The sequence below is a fragment of the Oratosquilla oratoria genome, chromosome 26, assembly GCF_046742065.1.
Source record: "Oratosquilla oratoria isolate Oo_2021 chromosome 26, ASM4674206v1, whole genome shotgun sequence".
Classification (NCBI taxonomy): Eukaryota; Metazoa; Arthropoda; class Malacostraca; order Stomatopoda; family Squillidae; genus Oratosquilla; species Oratosquilla oratoria.
The window spans coordinates 40,474,097-40,493,548 of NC_134802.1; the positions used below are offsets into that span (position 1 = coordinate 40,474,097).

At 36.9% G+C, this 19,452-nt stretch overlaps 1 protein-coding gene across 1 annotated transcript in view; it reads left to right on the forward strand.

Moving 5' to 3' along the window:
* Nucleotides 1–1,844: 1,844 nt before the first annotated feature.
* Nucleotides 1,845–19,452, forward strand: part of LOC143039475 (uncharacterized) — a 47,254-nt gene continuing 29,646 nt past the window's right edge. The window contains exon 1 of the mRNA XM_076209576.1: nt 1,845–2,579. Coding sequence (XP_076065691.1) covers nt 2,477–2,579 — 103 coding nt within the window. The 5' untranslated portion in view covers nt 1,845–2,476. The remainder of the gene's footprint in view (nt 2,580–19,452) is intronic.

Sequence of the window (19,452 nt, forward strand, 5' to 3'; positions counted from 1 at the left end):
ACTACCATAGCACTCTTTATTTATTTATTTATTTATTTATTTTTATGAGCTGAAGAAACATTGTGTAGATTTATGGAGGTCAGAGTTTAAAAATAAGTACATGAAATTTAATAATGTATATGCACATTTTAAAAATAGTTTTAAGTATGAAAGTTACCTTGACGAAGTAGTGATCTACAGACATAGGCATTCATTAACAGAATTTCGCATTAGTAATCATAACCTTCAGATTGAAAAGGGGAAGAAGATATACGCAACCCATAACCCCGTGAAATGAACGACTTTGTAAGCACTGTTCGTCAGATGATGAATTTCATTTTCCCATGAAATCCAGAAAATATAACGTCCCAAGAAATAAACTCCTTGAAAGTCTAAAGTCTGATTACCCATTATTGTGTAACCTAAACGACTCTGATTTATTTTCTTTTTTGTTGCCCTAATCTTGGTAAGAGAGCTGAATGCTGTTTTTTTTTCTTTTATCACAAATGGCATTTTTCTTGCACGCTAGTGGTCATGGGATTATATTACATTTCAAAGACAGATATATAATCCCTTTCCTCTCCACCTCCTCTTTGTCTATCTGCACAAAGTTCATTGTATTTCTAAAATCCAGTATTTTCATAAGGATCAGTAAACGAATTTGAGTTTGCATTTTTCTGTTAGGGGCGAAACGACTTGCCTCATTTGGGGCGAAACAACCGCATGTGGAGCAAACCGACTGGGGGCGAAACGATCGGATACCTGGGGTGAGTGAAGGGAGGGGGGGGGTGAATGAGTTTGTGGTTGGGGGCTATAGCAGATTAGAAAAGGTGATTCTTGTGCTCTTTTCTCAGGGTGGAAGGGCTGTAGTCGTCGGAATGGGTGAGAGGAGATGAACGAGTTTGTGGGTAAAGGGCTGGATTGGAAGGGCTAGGGATGTATAGGAGATGGGGTGATAGTGAGAGGTTGGATTGCGGGTTCTTGTGACAGTTAATAAGGATGTAAAGGGCCTCTTGTATCATGACGAAGGTCTCTTTAGGAGTGGTTGTTTGAGTGGATTTAGTGGGGAAAGGTTCATCTAACAGACTGTAGTGCTTCCGCGTGTGTTACCCTTGGTCTGATAATCCTTTACCACATGCCGTCGACCGTGGTTGCAACGCAAGATACATATCTGTGATATTAACCCCAATACGAAACTCTGCCAAATATATTGTGGTAATTAGCATTGACATGTTTTAGTAATGTTTTGCTTATGTGGATAGAATTTGAATAAACAATGCAGTTCATTTTTCTGTTATTACTTGACATTACATATGTCTGCGATATCAACTTGTAGCTACGCTCCAATTTTACACTCCCATATCCATCATCTTTGTTTACTTCTCCTAGTGACCAATGATGGGAATCTGCACTGGGTGGGTCCAGTCGTCTTAAAATCCCATAAAAGCCCTCAACCTCCATCTAGAGGTGCAGCCTCGAGAGGCTGGCGTTATGTCTCTGAACATAAGATCACTCAATTTCAAGTGTCTTTCCTCCTAGTTTCCCTCATCCCTCTCTTCAGAGGGCATTAAAAGCATAACTGCACCAAAACAACTCAGCAATCAAACTTAACAGGAATATCTACACAATGTCCTTATATTCAATTTTCTCCACACCAACCTTTCCTCATATTCCACCTCTCTCCCTCCTCCCTCCCCCAGCATTGGAGTCAGACGGTAACCTCCACATTAGATCTCTCTTCCTTCTTCCTGGCTCCTCCGTCCCACGGCCTCCTCACCCTCCACTCTTCCACCCAGGCGTCCAAACCTACACCCTTTACTTGAATGTTGCTAGCGCACCTTCACCACGTACCATCGACCATAGATTTTCATAAGTGGAAAGTGCCCCAACGCCTATATATTCCCTCCCATTAAGTAGGTTGCACTTAAACATTAAACATGACATTAGCCATCGGCCGCAACTGCGACTTTATATACCATAACGGCATGAACTTTGCTACCTCCTAAAAACAACTTGTTCCAGACAAATTCCACCTCGTCTACCACCAGTCCACCACCACTCCGACCAGCATCGCGCTCGCCACCACCGCCTCTGCACCTACGCTTCGTCACCTCCTCCACCTTCCGCAGCCTGTCATACCAGTTCCAGGCAACTCACCAGTGCAAGAACGACCTTCAGAGAGTGTGAGGCATTCCATGCTCTCATCGCCACCACCACATCCACCATTAACACCCAACTGATTTTTGCCATATGGACTCTTCGTACCACCATTTTTAGACTTGAAAACTATATTTCTTCGTGAAGTGATGATAAGGTAGCAGAAATTTAAGTGATAAGTGTAAAATTTTGGTGAAGTGATCTTGTGAAAGTGAATATGTCAAGATAGCCCGTCCCCCAGGCAGGCTGGGAGTTGCTGCACAAGACACACGGATGCATCGAAGGCCTTTGACGTAGAACTGAGCTGTTTGAATGCGTAAGAAGCGAAAAAGTTGATATAATGCAATGGTGGAAAGGAAGTATGTGTACGGGTGTTAAATTTGGAGTGGTGGTGTTGCTGCTGGTGCTGGGAAGAGGCCTAGAAGAAGTTGCATGTACAGCGAGTAAGTTTCACAAAGTGAAAGTGTTTCTTATACTTGTTGCTTGGTGTTGGAGGCCTCCTCCAAATGCTGTTCGTTACTTGAAATGCATGTGGTAATGTGATTTGCAGCCCACGGAATACAAATAGTGACGTGTTCATAAAATCCTTGAAATCACCGTTCACTGAGAGGGTGTGATGGTCTAATATAATGTTGTTTTTTTTACCTTATTTTTATTTGTTCATTGATTTATTCTTTGAAACAATAATATATTGAGATGAAAAAGGCATGCGAGTGATGTGTTATTCGCGAGTTATCAGCGGGTTTAAGAAAAATCAGCGCGGCCACAGAGAAAAAGTAATAATTCCTACAGTGAATGGATGAGTCCAGGCGAGCTCCGTCGATGCAATACGTACAACGTGGTTTCGACAATTTCCTCGGGGTTTAGCCGTTTACTGTGCATTATATATTAGTTTTTAAGAAAGATTAGTCTTCGTATACGTTCATGAACAATCTAGAGGGGGTATCCAGTTATTTGTGGGGGTGTAAACAACTTGTTAAAACTTAGAATAAACACGAATGAGCATTGCAACGTATGGTTTCATGCATTTGTGCTAGTATTCCAACTGCAGATAATGATTTTATAGCTGAGCATGATGGCAGAGCTTCGTTACATTTTGGTTGAGTCCTGCAAGGAAAAGGAGCATGACAATATATTCTCATAGTTCTGGGAAGTTTAAGGCGCATCAAGCTCAGAAGCTGGTTTACTGAAAGCTGTGGAGGATATGAAAAAGACTGTTACTGCCATGGATAAATTTGTGAGTGAAGAGATATCTACAATGAAAATGGTGATACAGGATGTCTAGAATGATAATAAGAATCGTGAGGTAAAAATTATTATGCTGGTCAGTGTAGTGATGCTAAATTAGATGTTATCACTAAGAAAGCTAATCTGCAAAGTGTTATCATGTATGTTAATCAGCAAACGGTTGTGAAAAAAGTAATGATGGAGCCAGTAAGATTGGGGATAGAAATTATGTTGTGTGGATCACCTGGCAGAGAAAGTAAACAAAGTCAACAAAATAGTGAGAATAATCAGAAGGACCTTTGTTATGTTGGATGCAGCAATATTTAAAGTGCTGTTTGTAGCACTGGTAAGACCGCATTTGGAGTATGCTAACCAGGTATGGAGTCTTCACCTGGTTAAAGACATTGAGATGGTGGAAAATGTGCAGCGAAGGGCTACAAGGATGGTGCTGGAACTCAAGGATTTAATTATGAGGAGAGACTAAGGAAGCTGAACCTACCAATGTTGGCATGCAGAAGAGCATGGAGAGACTTAATAGAAACATACAAGATACTTGCTGGAAAATGTGATGGGGAATGTAGTCAAGGCATATTGAAACAGTAGGGGGAATTCACTGAAGCTTTTTAAGACAAGGACAGGGTCACAGTTGGATATAAGGAAGTATGCTTTCCCATGTAGGGTGATAAATAACTGGAATATGTTGTCTGAGTGAGTGATCACAGCAACATCTGTCAATCAGTTTGAGGTCAGACTTGATAAATTCTGGTTTAATAAAAAATTAAAGTACAATTATAAAACAGATAAGCCACCACAAGTTGAGTTGACAATGTAGAGAGTCACAGGCATAAGCTTCTTCCAGGAAGTCATCGATGGAAGATCCATGCAAATGCTTTGAAGGGCATGCCTATTATTGATACTAGATTTTTATCTGAGGGTAATGCTGCTGCTATGGTAGTAGAAAGTAAAGTTAAGGATGTAGCTACCAAGAAAGTTGGTAAATTACATCCTGAGATTATGATCTAAAACACTCGTAGTGATGAAGGTGATGTAGTAGGAACATCAATTGAGCAAAATCCTTATTTAAAATCTGTGTCTGACATTGCAAGCAAGGTTAAATTTGTATTGAAAAAAAAATTGTGGGACAGAGCATTATATCTGTAAATGTACTCCTGAGATTAAGAAAATAATTAATTTGAATGGTGATAAGGTCATGTTACTATGGGGTTATTTAGTAAGATATAGATATCATGCAATGACTTGTTTTCGCTGTCAAAGGTATTGGCATATGAAGGATGATTGTAAATTTAAAGATGAAAACCAATTTTGTGGGATCTGTTCAGAGAACCATGACATTCTTGCTCATCTTCTGAAAGATGTATTAATTGTGTTAGACACAGGTAATCAGAGACAAATCATTGTGTTTCTAAGTGCTGGAAGGCCTTCAATGCTGAAACTATGAGAACTGCAGCAGTTACTTATCATGGATATTAGGGATACCAGTACCAGGTTAAACTATGGTTTTGTCAATCTGTGGCCAACAAAACACTTCATATTAGGGGGTTATTAAGTGAAGGAAATTTTGATATATTTGCCTTATCTAAGACCTGGTTGAATAACTATGTGCTAAACTTAATGAAATGACTCCTCCCACTCCTTTCTTCATATCCCTAGAGATGGGGGGAGTTGGAGGAGCAGTTGGTCTGCTTGTATCATGCTCTGTCACATATTATGGTTTAAAGACTGATTGAGGCTACTGTTTTTTAGTATACATAATATAAAGATTAATTTTAAAGGTCATAACAAATGAGAAATATGTATAGTCGTTTACAGACCTCCATCATCGAGCTTTAACATGTTTTCTGATTAATCTAGTACCCTGATTGAGCAGATTGCCATGATCTCCTTCAGTGTATTTTGTGTAGGTGATTTTGATATTTGGATGGAAGATACTGATAATATTAAAAGATAGGTTTAGTGATTTATTGGAATCTTATCAGTTGTCTAATTTCGTCAATGCAGTGACTTCATGTACTGGTCATATATTGGATTTGGTTATTGGTGACCTAACCACTAATTTGATATATGATAATGTTACTTGTAGTTCTTTATCTGGTCCCATTCCACCAGTGGTGCTCTACATTAAAATCTGTGTTCCTCTTTGATGGTGAGGTTTTCAATATCTTAACATTCAGAGAACAGGAACTTCTCAAGTGTATCCTTGAAACCTTAAATACTTACAATACGTCGTAGATCGAGTGGAAGACTATTTTAAAATCTTGGGGGATGCTGACTTAAAACATACATTTACATATACCAAAGCTTTTTCCCCCTTACAAGGGAGGTAGCCAAAAAGAAAAAGGCATAAAATCATTCCCACCCATTCCACATCAAGGCCGCTTCATTAAATCAACGATCCCCCCTCCCCGTCCCCCCATGCAGAAAAGGAGAAGATGGGGGAGAAATCCCTTCGGGCTGTGTCAAATTTTTTCACACTACCTCACCCCCCATTCACCCACCCATTCCACCTCATGTATCACAGCATCATTCATATACATCCATTCTCCATTCACCCCTGTCTTCTGTCCTCTCCCGCCCTTCCTCAACGGACATTCCTCTCTTCCCCAAGCCCCCTTCACCCCATCCATCCATCTCATCCAAGGATGCCCCCTCATGGGCAGTGTTAGTTTTGCTAGATCTTAGTACTGCTTTTGATACTGTGGTCCATGAAGTCCTTTTAGATGATTTGAAATCTATTGGAGTTGTAGATGATGCTTGGATATATTTGAAAAACTACTTAGTGGATTGAAAATAATGTACAAATTAGGGACTCCTTTTCATCATCTGAGACTTTGCCCAGAGGTGTACCACAGGGGAGTGTTTTAGGGCCAATGTTTAGTATATATACAATGGGTTTATCAAAAGTCTTAAGTTTGGAGTGAAGGTTAAACCAATTGCTGGTGACGCTCAAGTTTTATATTTCAATATATAACATTAATGATACAGATGTTTTAATGAATAGTATTTTGTTATCTGTTGGGGAATGGATGGCACTTAAACAATTAAAATTAAATGAAAGAAAAATAGAATATATGATTATTGGAAGTAAAGCTAAAATTAGTAATTTAGGTGATACAAATATGGTTGATAATGGTATTTCAGTTGACACTATTCAGAAAGTATGCGATTTGGGTATCTTAATTGATAGCAGTTTGTCTTTCAATGATCAAATAAATAATGTGGTTAGAATTGCTAGTTACAGTTTAAGAAATATTACATTTATTAAGAAATATATTGATGTAAGTTCTCTGAAAAAGATTGTAATTAATTGTGTTATTACTAGAGTTGATTATTGTAATTCTATATACTGTAATCTACCAAATATTCAACTTAAGAAGTTACAAAATGTTTAGATTAGAGCTGCAAGATAGGGTGTATCTTGTTGTGATAGGATTACACCTGTATTGATTTGCACTGGCTGCCCATAAAAGCTAGATTAGGTGTGATGAGTTGTCAACTTCTACAAACTGGAAAACCATCATATTTACAGAGGTGGTCCACCCTTCTGAAGAAGGGATACACCTGTCAAGCTGACTCAGGTCTGACCCTATTTGAACCCTAAGTTGTATCATGTGTTGGTTTTCGCTCTTTTAAGTCAGCCTCCTCAAATTTTTATAATAATCTTCAACTCAATCTATGACATATTGTCAGTATCCAAGGTTTCAAGGAATAACTCAAGACATTCCTGTTCTCTGAATGTTACGATATGGAAGACCTCACCATCAAAGAGGAGTACAGAATATAAAGTTGAAGTAGATCTTTATTGATGTGAGGGTCCTGCAGAGCACCATTTATGGAGTGGGAGCAGATAAAGAACCACAAGTAATGAGTGTAACATGGTCAATCTGATGCTGAATAAAATAAGTTGAATCTTGTTGCAAAAGTTAGTATCATCAATATTCAAACATAACAAGATAGTTACAAATGTTAGGAAGACCTGCACATCATCCTATAGTATTTGGAAAGGGGTGACATGCAATATGAAGAAATGTGGGATGACTAGACTTCAGCAGCAGACAGGAAAGAGGGAAGGATGTACTTTCATTTTAATGCTTACGGTGTTGACCCAGTGTCACCATATAATGATGGTTATGTCTTTTTTTTTAATGTCTTGTGTTAACTTGGTTGTGTGCTTGTGAAGTTACCTATATTAAAAAAAAAAGAATAAGTGGCAAATATATAACGAAGAAATTAATATGTAAAGATATGCAGGGAATAAAAGAGAAACTGTGAAAAGACACAAAAGACAAATACAAGGACCAACCTAAACTATTTTTCAGGTATGTGAATGGTTAACTGAAAGATAAACAAGAAGTAGTAAAACTGTGCCAAGGGAATAATGAATATATAGATGTAGAAATGGCTGAAATCGTGAACATTTTAAATCTGTATTCACAATTGAAAGTACACAAAATTGGGAGGAAATACAGGAAGATTCCCCCAATGAAAGAAATAGCTGTGACATAGAAGGAAATTAGAGACTAAATAAAAAGTCTTGACATCAGAAAATCACATGGACTGGATCGAATTACAAACTGGATATTGAAAGAATATATATATGAACTAATGGGCAAAATATACAAGATAATTGATTGCTCATTCAAAGAAGGAAAGGTACCACAGGATTGGAAAAATGCAAATATCATGATGATTGTGATATGGTTTAATGTCACAAACTCCCCCCTATCGGAAGGCTGGGATGGTGCCCCTCACAGAGGACTTTGTAGTGTTACATTTAATGAACCATGCCCTTGGTTCAATTTTGCCAGTGGCAGGATTCGAACTGCCATCCCCTCAACCTTCACCACAATTAACGATGCCCTAACCCACTCAGCCAGCAAATATTGTACCAATATAAAAAGGAGGGGACAAGGAAAACCCAACTAACTATAGACTGGTCTCCCTCATAAACACAATAGCAAAAATATGTAAAGTTATCGAAAGTAGATGGATTAAATATCTGGAAGAAAATAATATACTGAATCCAAAAGAATTTGGATTTAGACATGGAAGATCATGTGCAACTAACCTGATTTGTTTTTACTTGAGACTTATAGAAATAATGCAAGAAAGGGACAGTTGGCTGGATTGTGCTTTCCTAGAAAGCTATTAAGAAAAACTAAATCAATAGGCGGTGTTCAAGGAAAGTTTTTGGAATGGATGAAAGATTTCTTGAACAGGAGAAAAATGAGGGTAGTACCTTTAGAGAGAAATACTTGACCTGGGAAGTAATGATAAGTGGCGTCCCACAAGGTTCTGTATTGGCTCCGATTATGTTTGCCATATATCTAAGCTACATGGATGAAGGTGTGGAATGTTATATGAATTTCTTTGCAGATGATGCAAAACTACTAAAGAAAATAAGTACAGAGGAAGACTGAATCACTACAGAAAGACCTGGATAAAGTCTGGGAATTGAGTCAAAACTGGGAAGTGAAATGTAGTATAAAGGAGTTTGGAAAAAGCAAAAACAGAATATCAGGGCAATATAAAATTGGTTCAAAAGAAGTTAAAAAAGCTAGCTCAGAAAGCGACCTAGGAGTAATTATCAGCAAAGAAGTCACCAGACAAGCATGTCAAGAAAACTGTTGGAGAAATCTTCAATTTACTAAGATCAATGAAAGTGGCCTTTGGTTACTTGGATGAGGAAATGGTAAAGAAAATATTAGTTACACTGATAACACCAAGATTTGAGTATGCTGTGACACTATGGATACCCAGTACTAAAAAGGATATAAAGAAATTAGAATACAAAGAGCAACGACAAAGATGACACCAACACTCCAGTGGGAGGAGAAAGTCCCCTCTATGAAAGAGAAGTAACAAGGAAAGAAATAATGAATCACTTGAGTAATCTTGTCAGAAAGTTGCATGGACCAGATGAAATGGCAAACTGGATTTTGAGAGAATGCAGGAATGAACTAACAAACAAAATACATAGTCTTATAAGCAGTTCATTGAAAGAAGGAACAGTTTCAGAAGATTGGAAAAGAGCAAATATAGTGCCAATATATAAAGAGGGAAACAAGAAAGATCCTACTAACTATAGTCCGGTCCCTCATACAAGCACAGTAGCTAAAATTTGTGATTTATCAAAATTGGATGGGTAAGGCATTTGGAAAAAAACAATGTAAATACAAGGCAATTTGGATTTAGACAAGGAAGATCATGTGTCACAAACTTAATGTGTTTCTATTCAAGGCTAATAGATGTAATACAAGAAAGATGGATGGGCTGATTGTGCATTTCTAGACCTGAAAAAAGATTTTGATAAGGTGCCGCATAAGAAATTGCTAAAGAAATTAGAAACTGCAGGAGGAATACAGGGAAAACTGCTGAAGTGGATGGAAGACTTCTTGCATGAAAAAAAAATGAGAGTGGTGATAAGACACAAACATTCTAATTGGGATGAAGTGATTAGTGGTGTTCACCAAGGAACAGTTCTGGCCCCAATAATGTTTGCTATAAATATATGTTAATGATATGGAAAAAGGAATGGAAAGTTATATGAGCTTTGTGGATGATGCAAAACTGTTGAAAAAAGTGAACACTGTTGAAGAATGTGAGTCACTGCAGAGTGATTTCAATAAAGTATGGGAATGGAGTAGGAAGTGGGAGATGGAATTCAATATTAAGAAGTGTAGCATAATGAAATTTGGAAGAAACAAAAAAAGAATAGATCATATACATTGGGAGAGTAAGAAATTAAAAAAGTGGAAAATGAGAAGGACCTGGGAGTCATTATTATGAATAATGTGGCCCCTGAAAAATATAAAAAAAAAAAAATTGGAGAACCTTATAATTTAATAAGAATAATCAAAGTGGCATTTACATACCTAGATGAAGAAATGGTGAAGAAAATACTAGTCACTTTGGTAAGACAAGATTGGAGTATGCAGTGACAACGTGGTCACCAAGTACAAAAAATATATATATATAACAAAACTTGAAAGAATACAAAGAGCAATTACGAAATTGACACTAACGCTCTCAGAACTATCATATGTGGAGAGACTGGCAAAACTTCAGCTACAGACATTAGAGCAAAGAAGAGAGGAGACTTGATAACCATTTATAGACTCATGAAAGGCATAGAAATTATTGATAGGGTCTAATAAAATGTGATATTAGAGGTACGAGAGGACACAGAAAGAAAATTAAAAAAGACAATTATAGAAGAGGCTTGAAAAGGAACAGCTTTTCCTACAGAATAATTGACATTTGGAACAAGTTAGATGAAAATGTGGTGTGCAAAAACGATACATGAATTTAAAAACAGTGTAGATAAAATGAGGTATGAAGATGGGACACCACGAGCATAGCTCCCTTTCCCGTGAAATACAACTAAGTAAATACACACTCGCATGTTGTCGGAGCGAATGGAAGGCTAGCAGAAGGGCTCCAAACCAGTGCTTTTGTGCTTGGATCAAGGAAACAATTAGGTTCATACAAAGAAGTTATGGCTTTCAAGTTACCACTATGGTGTAAAAGTATCCAGTTTGTTAGTGTATTAATGTATTAAATGGAGGAAGGTAAAGGAGAAAAAAGGAATGATGAACTGATGAAGAGAGTGGACATGAGCAGAGTCGAATCACCATTAGGAGTGATACCAAAGAGGACTTGTTTAAATGACACCCCAAAATCAACTCAAAGGTGGGAAAACAATGTAACAATATAAAATTGGAATTAAGGAGGTAAAGAAAATTGGATCTGAAAAAGATCTGGGAGTAATCTCAGACGACTTGTTCCCTGATAAATAAACAACATTATCAAAGAATCCTATAACTTGCTAAGATCAATAAAAGTGGCATTTACCTATTTGGATGAAGAAATCATTAAAAAGATATATTAGTCACACTAATAAGACAATTTTTTTTGAAAATAAAAATATATTTTTTTTTAAAGAAATTAATAGAGGAAGAGGAGGTGAATCAAGTAGAGAAGAAAAGGTAAAAGGTGCAGATGGAGAGACTATGTTGGAAGAGAAGGCATTAACCACTTCCATACGGTGATGCCTACGTAGGCGTCATGAGGAGCAAGTGGGTACACAATGATGCCGACGTCGGCATCTTGATTATATTTATTGTATTCGTACCTATGTAACCTCCATTCTCTCTAAACTGGCTTCATCAATTTTTCTATGGTTATCAAAATTCACGGGTGAAAGAGAACGAACGATTGAGCACTGACTTTATTTTTTATAATGCGATTATTATGACGCAACATCCCACGTTGGGCAGCAAATGCTGCCAGACGTGCGATGTGCCCCAGAGTGAAGTGGTTAAGAGGAAGATGGGCAAAGTATTTTAGGGAGTTGCTAAATGTGAAGGAGGATAGGGAGGGAAAGGTATTGGCAGTGGGAAGTGCTATGAAAATGACCGTGATGAATGAGAAAAATGGAGGAGAAATAAGGAAGGATGAAGTGAAGGCAGTTGTTAAGATGATGAGAGCAGGTAAGGCATCTGGTCTGGATGGATGTCATGCAGAATGTCTGAAAAAAGAAGGTACAGTGATGGTGGGCTGGAGGAGTGCTTGTATAGTTCCACTTTACAAGGGAAAAGGCAACAAGTGTGAGTGTAGTAGTTTGAGAGGGATTGGCTTGTTAAGTGTAGTTGGGAAGGCTTATGGGAGGGTCTTGATTGAGAGGATTAGGAGAGGAGCAGAGGGAGTAATTGGTGAGGAACAGTGTGGGTTTAGGACAGGTAGAGGTTGCGTAGATCAGATTTTTGTCGTAAGACAGATGTGTGAGAAAGCTATAGAAAAAGGTAAGGATGTATTTTGGGCTTTTATGGATTTGGAAAAGGCTTATGACAGGGCAGACAGGAAGGCACTGTGGGAGGTATTGCATATATACGGGATAGGAGGAAAGCTTTTAGGAGCTGTCAAGAGTTTTTACAAGAGTAGTAGAGCTTGTGTTAGGATTAGAAATGGAGAAAGTGAGTGGTTTGAAGTAAAGGCGTGACTTCGTGAGGGATGTGTTATGTCGCCCTGGCTGTTCAATTTACATGTGGATGGGGTGATGTGAGAGGTAAATGCAAGGGTGATGGGTCAGGGATTGGAGATGGTTAAAGAAAATGGAGAAAAATGGGAGATAAACCAGCTGTTGTTTGTGGACAACACTGCACTTATGGCAGGATCAGAGGAAGGAGTGAAGAAGTTAGTGACAGAGTTCGGGAAAGTGTGTGAAAAAAGGAAGCTAAAGATGAATGTGGGTAAAAGTAAGGTGATGAGATGTACAAGGGGTGAAAGTGGCAGCAGACTAGAAGTGAGTATTAGGGAGAGAGACTGGAGGAAGCTGATAGTTTTAGATACTTGGGTGCGAACATGGCAGGAAAGGGAGGATTGGAGGTGGAGGTAGAATGGAGATTGAGAGAAGCGAGTAAATGTCTTGGTGGATTAAAAAGTGTAATGAGAAATAGACATTTGGGAATGGATGCTTAGAGGAGATTATATGAAGGAGTGATTGTGCTGACAGCACTGTATGGGGCAGAAACATGGAACATAAGAAAGGAAGAGAGAAGGAAAGGGAAGATTGGAGGTGGAGGTAGAATGGAGATTGAGAGAAGCGAGTAAATGCCTTGGTGGATTAAAAAGTGTAATGAGAAATAGACATTTGGGAATGGATGCTAAGAGGAGGTTATATAAAGGAGTGATTGTGCTGACAGCACTGTATGGGGCATAAACATGGAACATAAGGGAGGAAGCGAGAAGGAAAGGGAAGATTGGAGGTGGAGATTGAGAGAAGCGAGTAAATGTCTTCGTGGATTAAAAAGTGTAATGAGAAATAGACATTTGGGAATGGATGCTAAGAGGAGATTATATAAAGGAGTGATTGTGCTGACAGCACTGTATGGGGCAGAAACATGGAACATAAGAGAGGAAGAGAGAAGGAAAGGGAAGATTGGAGGTGGAGATTGAGAGAAGTGAGTAAATGCCTTGGTGGATTAAAAAGTGTAATGAGAAATAGATATTTGGGAATGGATGCTAAGAGGAGATTATATGAAGGAGTGATTGTGCTGACAGCACTGTATGGGGCAGAAACATGGAACATAAGAGAGGAAGAGAGAAGGAAAGGGAGGATTGGAGGTGGAGGTATGGGTTACAAAACCTTTTGAGGCACTGAAATTCCTTGTAACACTCTCCCTTCCTCCCTACCTCCCTACCTCCCTCCCTCCCCTTTTCCTCTTTGATTTCTTTCTCTTTCTCACCATTTCTCACTATCATTGCCTTCTCTCTATCTGTTTGTCTTCATCTCCATCTGCATGTATGTTTGTGTCTCTTGTATCTGTGTGTGTGTCTCCCGTTTCTCACTTCCTGTCACTCTTTCTATCTCATTCAATCTCCCTCTATATTTTTCTGTCTCCCTCTCACTCTGTCTCTCTTTACCTCCCTCTGCGCACGCGCGCTCTCTCTCTCTCTCTCTCTCTCTCTCTCTCTCAGGAAAGGAGCTATGCTAGTTCTAATTTTCTGACATGCCTAGACTCAAATTTATGTATGGTTAAAACTTAATCTCTTATCTTTTATTTCATATCTATCAATATGCCAAGAGCTTTTTCTCCCTTACAAGAGGAGGTGGCCAATAAGGAGGTAGTTTGGGCTATATCACCTAAGCTATTCCACTTGTTTATGCATCTACATGGAAAACTGTATTTCCTCGCATCCTTTCGACATGTGGTCTTTTTGAATTTACTTCCATGAGCTCTTAAAGACCTCCCTCTCATCTTTAATCAAGAGATCTCTTCTGTCATTGCAATCTATCACCTTTAGTGACCTAAATACTGTAATCATGTCACCTTTCCTCTACCTATCTCAACCTGTCCTTGCTCACTTTGCCTATTTTTGCTTTCTATCTTTTTTTTTCTCTATATTTTTTCTCTCCTTTTTCTTTTTTCATGTTCCTCTCTTTCTCTTTGCCCCACATTTTCTCGTTTATCTTTTTTTTTTTCATTCACTCTCATTGTTCTTTCTGTCTCTCAACTTCTTTCCTTTGTATCTCTCACCCCCCTATCTCCCCTCTTTTGTGTATATCTTTTTTCTCTTTGCTTCTCATTCTTTGACCATTTCTCTCTCTCTCTCTCTCTCTCTCTCTCTCTCTCTCTCTCTCTCTCTCTCTCTCTCTCTCTCTCTCTCTCTCTCTCCTCCCTATACCTATTTTTGCATGCTCTACCTATCTTATCTAGCCCTTTTTCTTTTCACTTTTCTTCCTCCATATCGCTTCTCTCTCTCCCTTCATTCTCTCCACACCCTCCTTTCTCATCTCCCTTTAACCTCTTCAGTACGAGTCAAATTCTCATGCGCAGCATTGACTGCCATATGTACAATGCATCACACTATTTGCATTATAAAATATAAAGTCACTTCTGTATTACTTGCTCTCTTTTACTCTGAGTAATAATAAACACAGAAAACATAATCAAACCAGTTCACAGAATCTGGGGTAACTTGTGTACAACTACAAAAAAATATGTACAGTGAGTCCTCCTTATATGGTAATTCTTTATCCGGTAAATTCACAGTTACAGTAATTACTACCCTCAATTCTATTTACGGTAAGAAAAATTCACAGATGCGATATCCGCTAGATATTTTGAAGAGGAAAGAGCAGGGAGACGATACATATGCCATATCCTATTATTACATGTTATAATGGCTTCGGTATACGGTAATTTCAATATGCGGTAAGGTTATGTATATATATATATATATATGTATATGTATGTATGTATATATATATATATATGTATATATATATATATATATATATATATATGTATATATATGTATGTATATATATATGTATACCCCCCAAAAAAAAGAGAGGCTTATAAGAAATATAAGTGCTCGGGTACATCTAATGACTATGAAAGTTATGTATCAATACAGAGAGATTTAAAAAAGACAATAAGAAAAAGAATACAACAATACGAAATGAACATCGCTGATAAATCCAAAGAGAATCCCAAAGAATTCTATAGTTACATTAGAGATAAAAAGATTGTTAGAAATCACATTGGTCCACTATTATCTGCTGACGGTCAGCTTGAATATTCAAATGAAGTAATGTGTAATATCTTAAACAATTATTTTAGCTCGGTATTCGTAAACGAAACACCTCAAAGTGAACTCCAAACTGAAACCTGTGAAAAGTCTAGGGTAAACTTACTCACTACAGTAAATATAACAAAAGAAAAAATTAAAAGGTGTATAGGTAAACTCAAAGTTAATAAAACACCAGGGCCTGAAGGTTGGCATCCAAGAATCTTAAAGGAAATGAAAAATGAGATTGTTGTTCCATTAGAAATTATTTTCAAGAAATCCATCATATCCAGAGATGTCCCAACAGAATGGAAGCTAGTTAACATTGCTCCCATATTAAAAAAAGGTGACAAAAAGAAACCAAATAACTATAGGCTTATAAGTTTGACTTCAATCGTAGGAAAAATAATGGAAACTATCATCAGAGTTGCTATCGAACATCATTTAGAAAGTAACTGTTTGATAAATGATGGCCAGCATGGTTTCAGACGGAAACGTTCTTGCGTGACTAACTTACTCGAATTCTACAACACAGTTATCTCGAATTATGACAAGAGAAACAATATAGATCAATAATATCTAGACTTTGCAAAAGCTTTTGATACCGTCCTACACGAAAGACTACTTACTAAATTAGCCTTACACGGAATAAGTGGTAGCCTATTAGGTTGGACTAGTAATTGGTTGAATGATCGAAAACAGAGAGTTGTTTTAAATGGAAAAACTTCTAGATGGAAAAATGTTACAAGTGGAATTCCACAGGGTTCCGTTCTTGGGCCACTTCTATTCATAGTATATATAGATGATATAGACCATGGACTAAAATCTACTGTTTCCAAATTTGCTGATGATACAAAACTGTGTGGAATGGCAAATGATCACTTAAACCAATTAGATATTCAAGAAGATTTAGATAAATTATAGCAGTGGTCTGAAAAGTGGCTAATGAAATTTAATACTAGAAAATGCAAGGTAATGCACATAGGTAAAAATAACAGTAAGTACAATTACAAGTTATTTGGAAATTTGTTAACAAAAGTCGATAGTGAAAAAGATCTCTGTGTAATTATCAGTAACGACCTCAAATCATCCAAGCAGTGTATTTCAGCCTCTGAGAAAGCAAATAAGATTCTAGGACTGATTGTGCGATCTTTTGATTTCAAAAGTCCATCACTCATTAACAAGCTATATAAATCATTAGTTCATCCACATTTGGAATATGCTGTTTCCGTATGGTCACCGAATCTCATTAAAGACATTGACAGACTGGAAAAAGTACAACGGTGAGCCACAAAACTGATTCCAAATATAAAAAATAAATCATACAGAAATTGACTAAAACATATGAATCTGTTTTCCCTAAAAAAGCGTAGACTCAGAGGTGACTTGATACAGGTCTTTAGAATTCTAAAGGGAATTGACAACATCAAAAGTGACAAAATTTTCACATTGAATGAGAATCAGACAAGAAACAATGGTCTCAAACTGTCTGGAAATAGATTCAATTTGGAAGTAGGTAGAAACAACTTTGCCAACCGTGTAGTGAATGAATGGAATAAACTTCCTGCACAGGTAGTGCAATGTAGTTCAGTTCGAAGCTTTAAGAATCATTTAGATAAACACCTAAGCAAGATGCTGTAACGATTATAATTTATTTTATATTATTTGTTTTTATTTTGTTATTTGTCTGTTTGATTTTTATTTATTAGTTATATGTCAATTTATTATTATTTACTATTTACCTGTTTGTTTATTATTTAACTATGCCTATGCATTTATTTATGTATTTTATTTGTTATTTACATTATTATAGTTTTTATTTATTATTTTATTATTATTATGATTTTTTTTAGCATCCGACCTAGATATGGGCCAAAAGGTCTCCTGTCGGCATGCTCCGCCTTTGTAATCCTTTGTAATATATATATATGTATATATGTATTTACCTAGTTGTATTTTACGGGAAGGGGAGCTATGCTCGTGGGGGTCTTCATATCTCATTTTATCTAAAATATTTTTAAATTCATGTATTGTTTTTGCACACACCACTTTCTCATCTAACTTGTTCCAACTGTCTATTACTCTGTGAGGAAAGCTGTTCTTTTTCAGATCTCTTCTATAGCTGTCTTTTTTTATTTTCTTTCCGTGTCCTCTTGTATTTCTGTCATCCCATTTTATCAGATTCTCTCTATCAGTAATTTATATGCCTTTCATGATTCTGTAAATAGCTATCAAATCTCCTCTCTCTCTTCTTTGCTCTAGTGTCTGTAGTTCAAGTTTTTCTAGTCTCTCTTCATATGATAGTTTTGAGAGTGTTGGTGCCAATTTTGTAATTGCTCTTTGTATTCTTTCAAGTTTTTTTTATACATTTTTTTGTACTTGGTGACCATATCGTTGCTGCATATTCCAATCTTGGTCTTATCAGGGTGATTAGGATTTTCTTCACCATTTCTTCATCCAGGTATGTAAATGCCACTTTGATTGTTCTTATTAAATTATAAGTTTCTCCAAAAATCTTATTTATATGTTTCTCAGGTGACATATTATTCATAACAATGACTCCCAGGTCCTTCTCATTTTCTACTTTTTTTTATTCCTTCTCCCAATTTATATGCTCCTGTTATTCTGTTTTTGCTTTTTCCAAATTCCATTATACTACACTTTTTTGTATTGAACTCCATCTCCCACTTCCTACTCCATTCCTGTACTTTATTTAGATCTCTCTGTAGTGATTCACAATCTTCTTCAGTTTTCACTCTTTTCAGTAGTTTTGCATCATCTGCAAAGAAGCTCATATAGCTTTCAATTCCTTCATCCATATCATTAATATATATAGCAAACATTATTGGGGCCAGAACTGTTCCCTGCGGAACACCGCTTATTACTTCATCCCATTTTGAGTGCTGGTCTCTTATCACTACTCTCATTTTTCTTTCTTGCAAAAAGTCTTCCATCCAATATAGTAGTTTGCCCTGTATTCCTCCTTCAGTTTCTAATTTCTTAAGCAACTTCTTATGTGGTACTTTGTCAAAAGCTTTCTTTAGGTCTAGAAATACACAGTCCGCCCATCCATCTCTTTCTTGTATTATATCTATTAGCCTTGAATAGAAACATATTAAATTGGTGACGCATGATCGTCCTTGTCTGAATCCAAATTGCCTTGGATTTAACACTTTGTTTTTTCTAAATATTTTACCCATCTACTTTTGATAATTCTTTCACAAATTTTTGCTATTGTACTTGTTAGAGAGACTGGTCTATAGTTGGTAGGTTCTTCTTTATTTCCTCCTTTATATATAGGTACTATATTTGCTTTTTTCCAATCTTCTGGAACTTTTCCTTCTTTCAAGGAACTGTTTAGTATGCTATGTATTTTGTCTGCCAGTTCATTCCTGCATTCTTTCAGTATCCAGTTTGCTATTTCATCTGGTCCATGCGATTTTCTGACATCAAGATTACTCAAGTGTGTTAATATTTCATTCTTTGTTACTTCTATTTCTTCCATAGGGGGGACTTTCTCTTTCCATTCGTTCTCTTCAGGTTGTATGTTCTCCCTTGTAAACACTGATTTAAAATGTTTGTTCACAATTTCCGCTATTTCCATTTCCTCAGTGTATTCAACTCCCTCTTGTCTTAATTTCTCCAAGTCTTGTTTGTTTTTCAGTTTATTGTTTACAAATCTGTAGAATAGTTTTGGTTGATCTTTACACCTTTCTATGACATCTTTTTCATATTTTCTCTTTTCCTCTCTGCACATTTGTACATATTCATTTCTATAACAGGTATATATTTTCAATTTTTCAGGTCTTCTGTCTTTTTTCCATCTGGTCCAGGCTTTGTCTCTTTTGTCTTTTAACTCCCTACAACTTTTGTTGTACCAGCATTTTACATATTCTTTTCCTTGTTTTTGTCTTGGGACATACTTTTCCACTCCTTTTTTTGTAAATTTTTGTCAAAATATTCCATTTCTCTTCTACTGTTGTTTCTTCTTTGTAT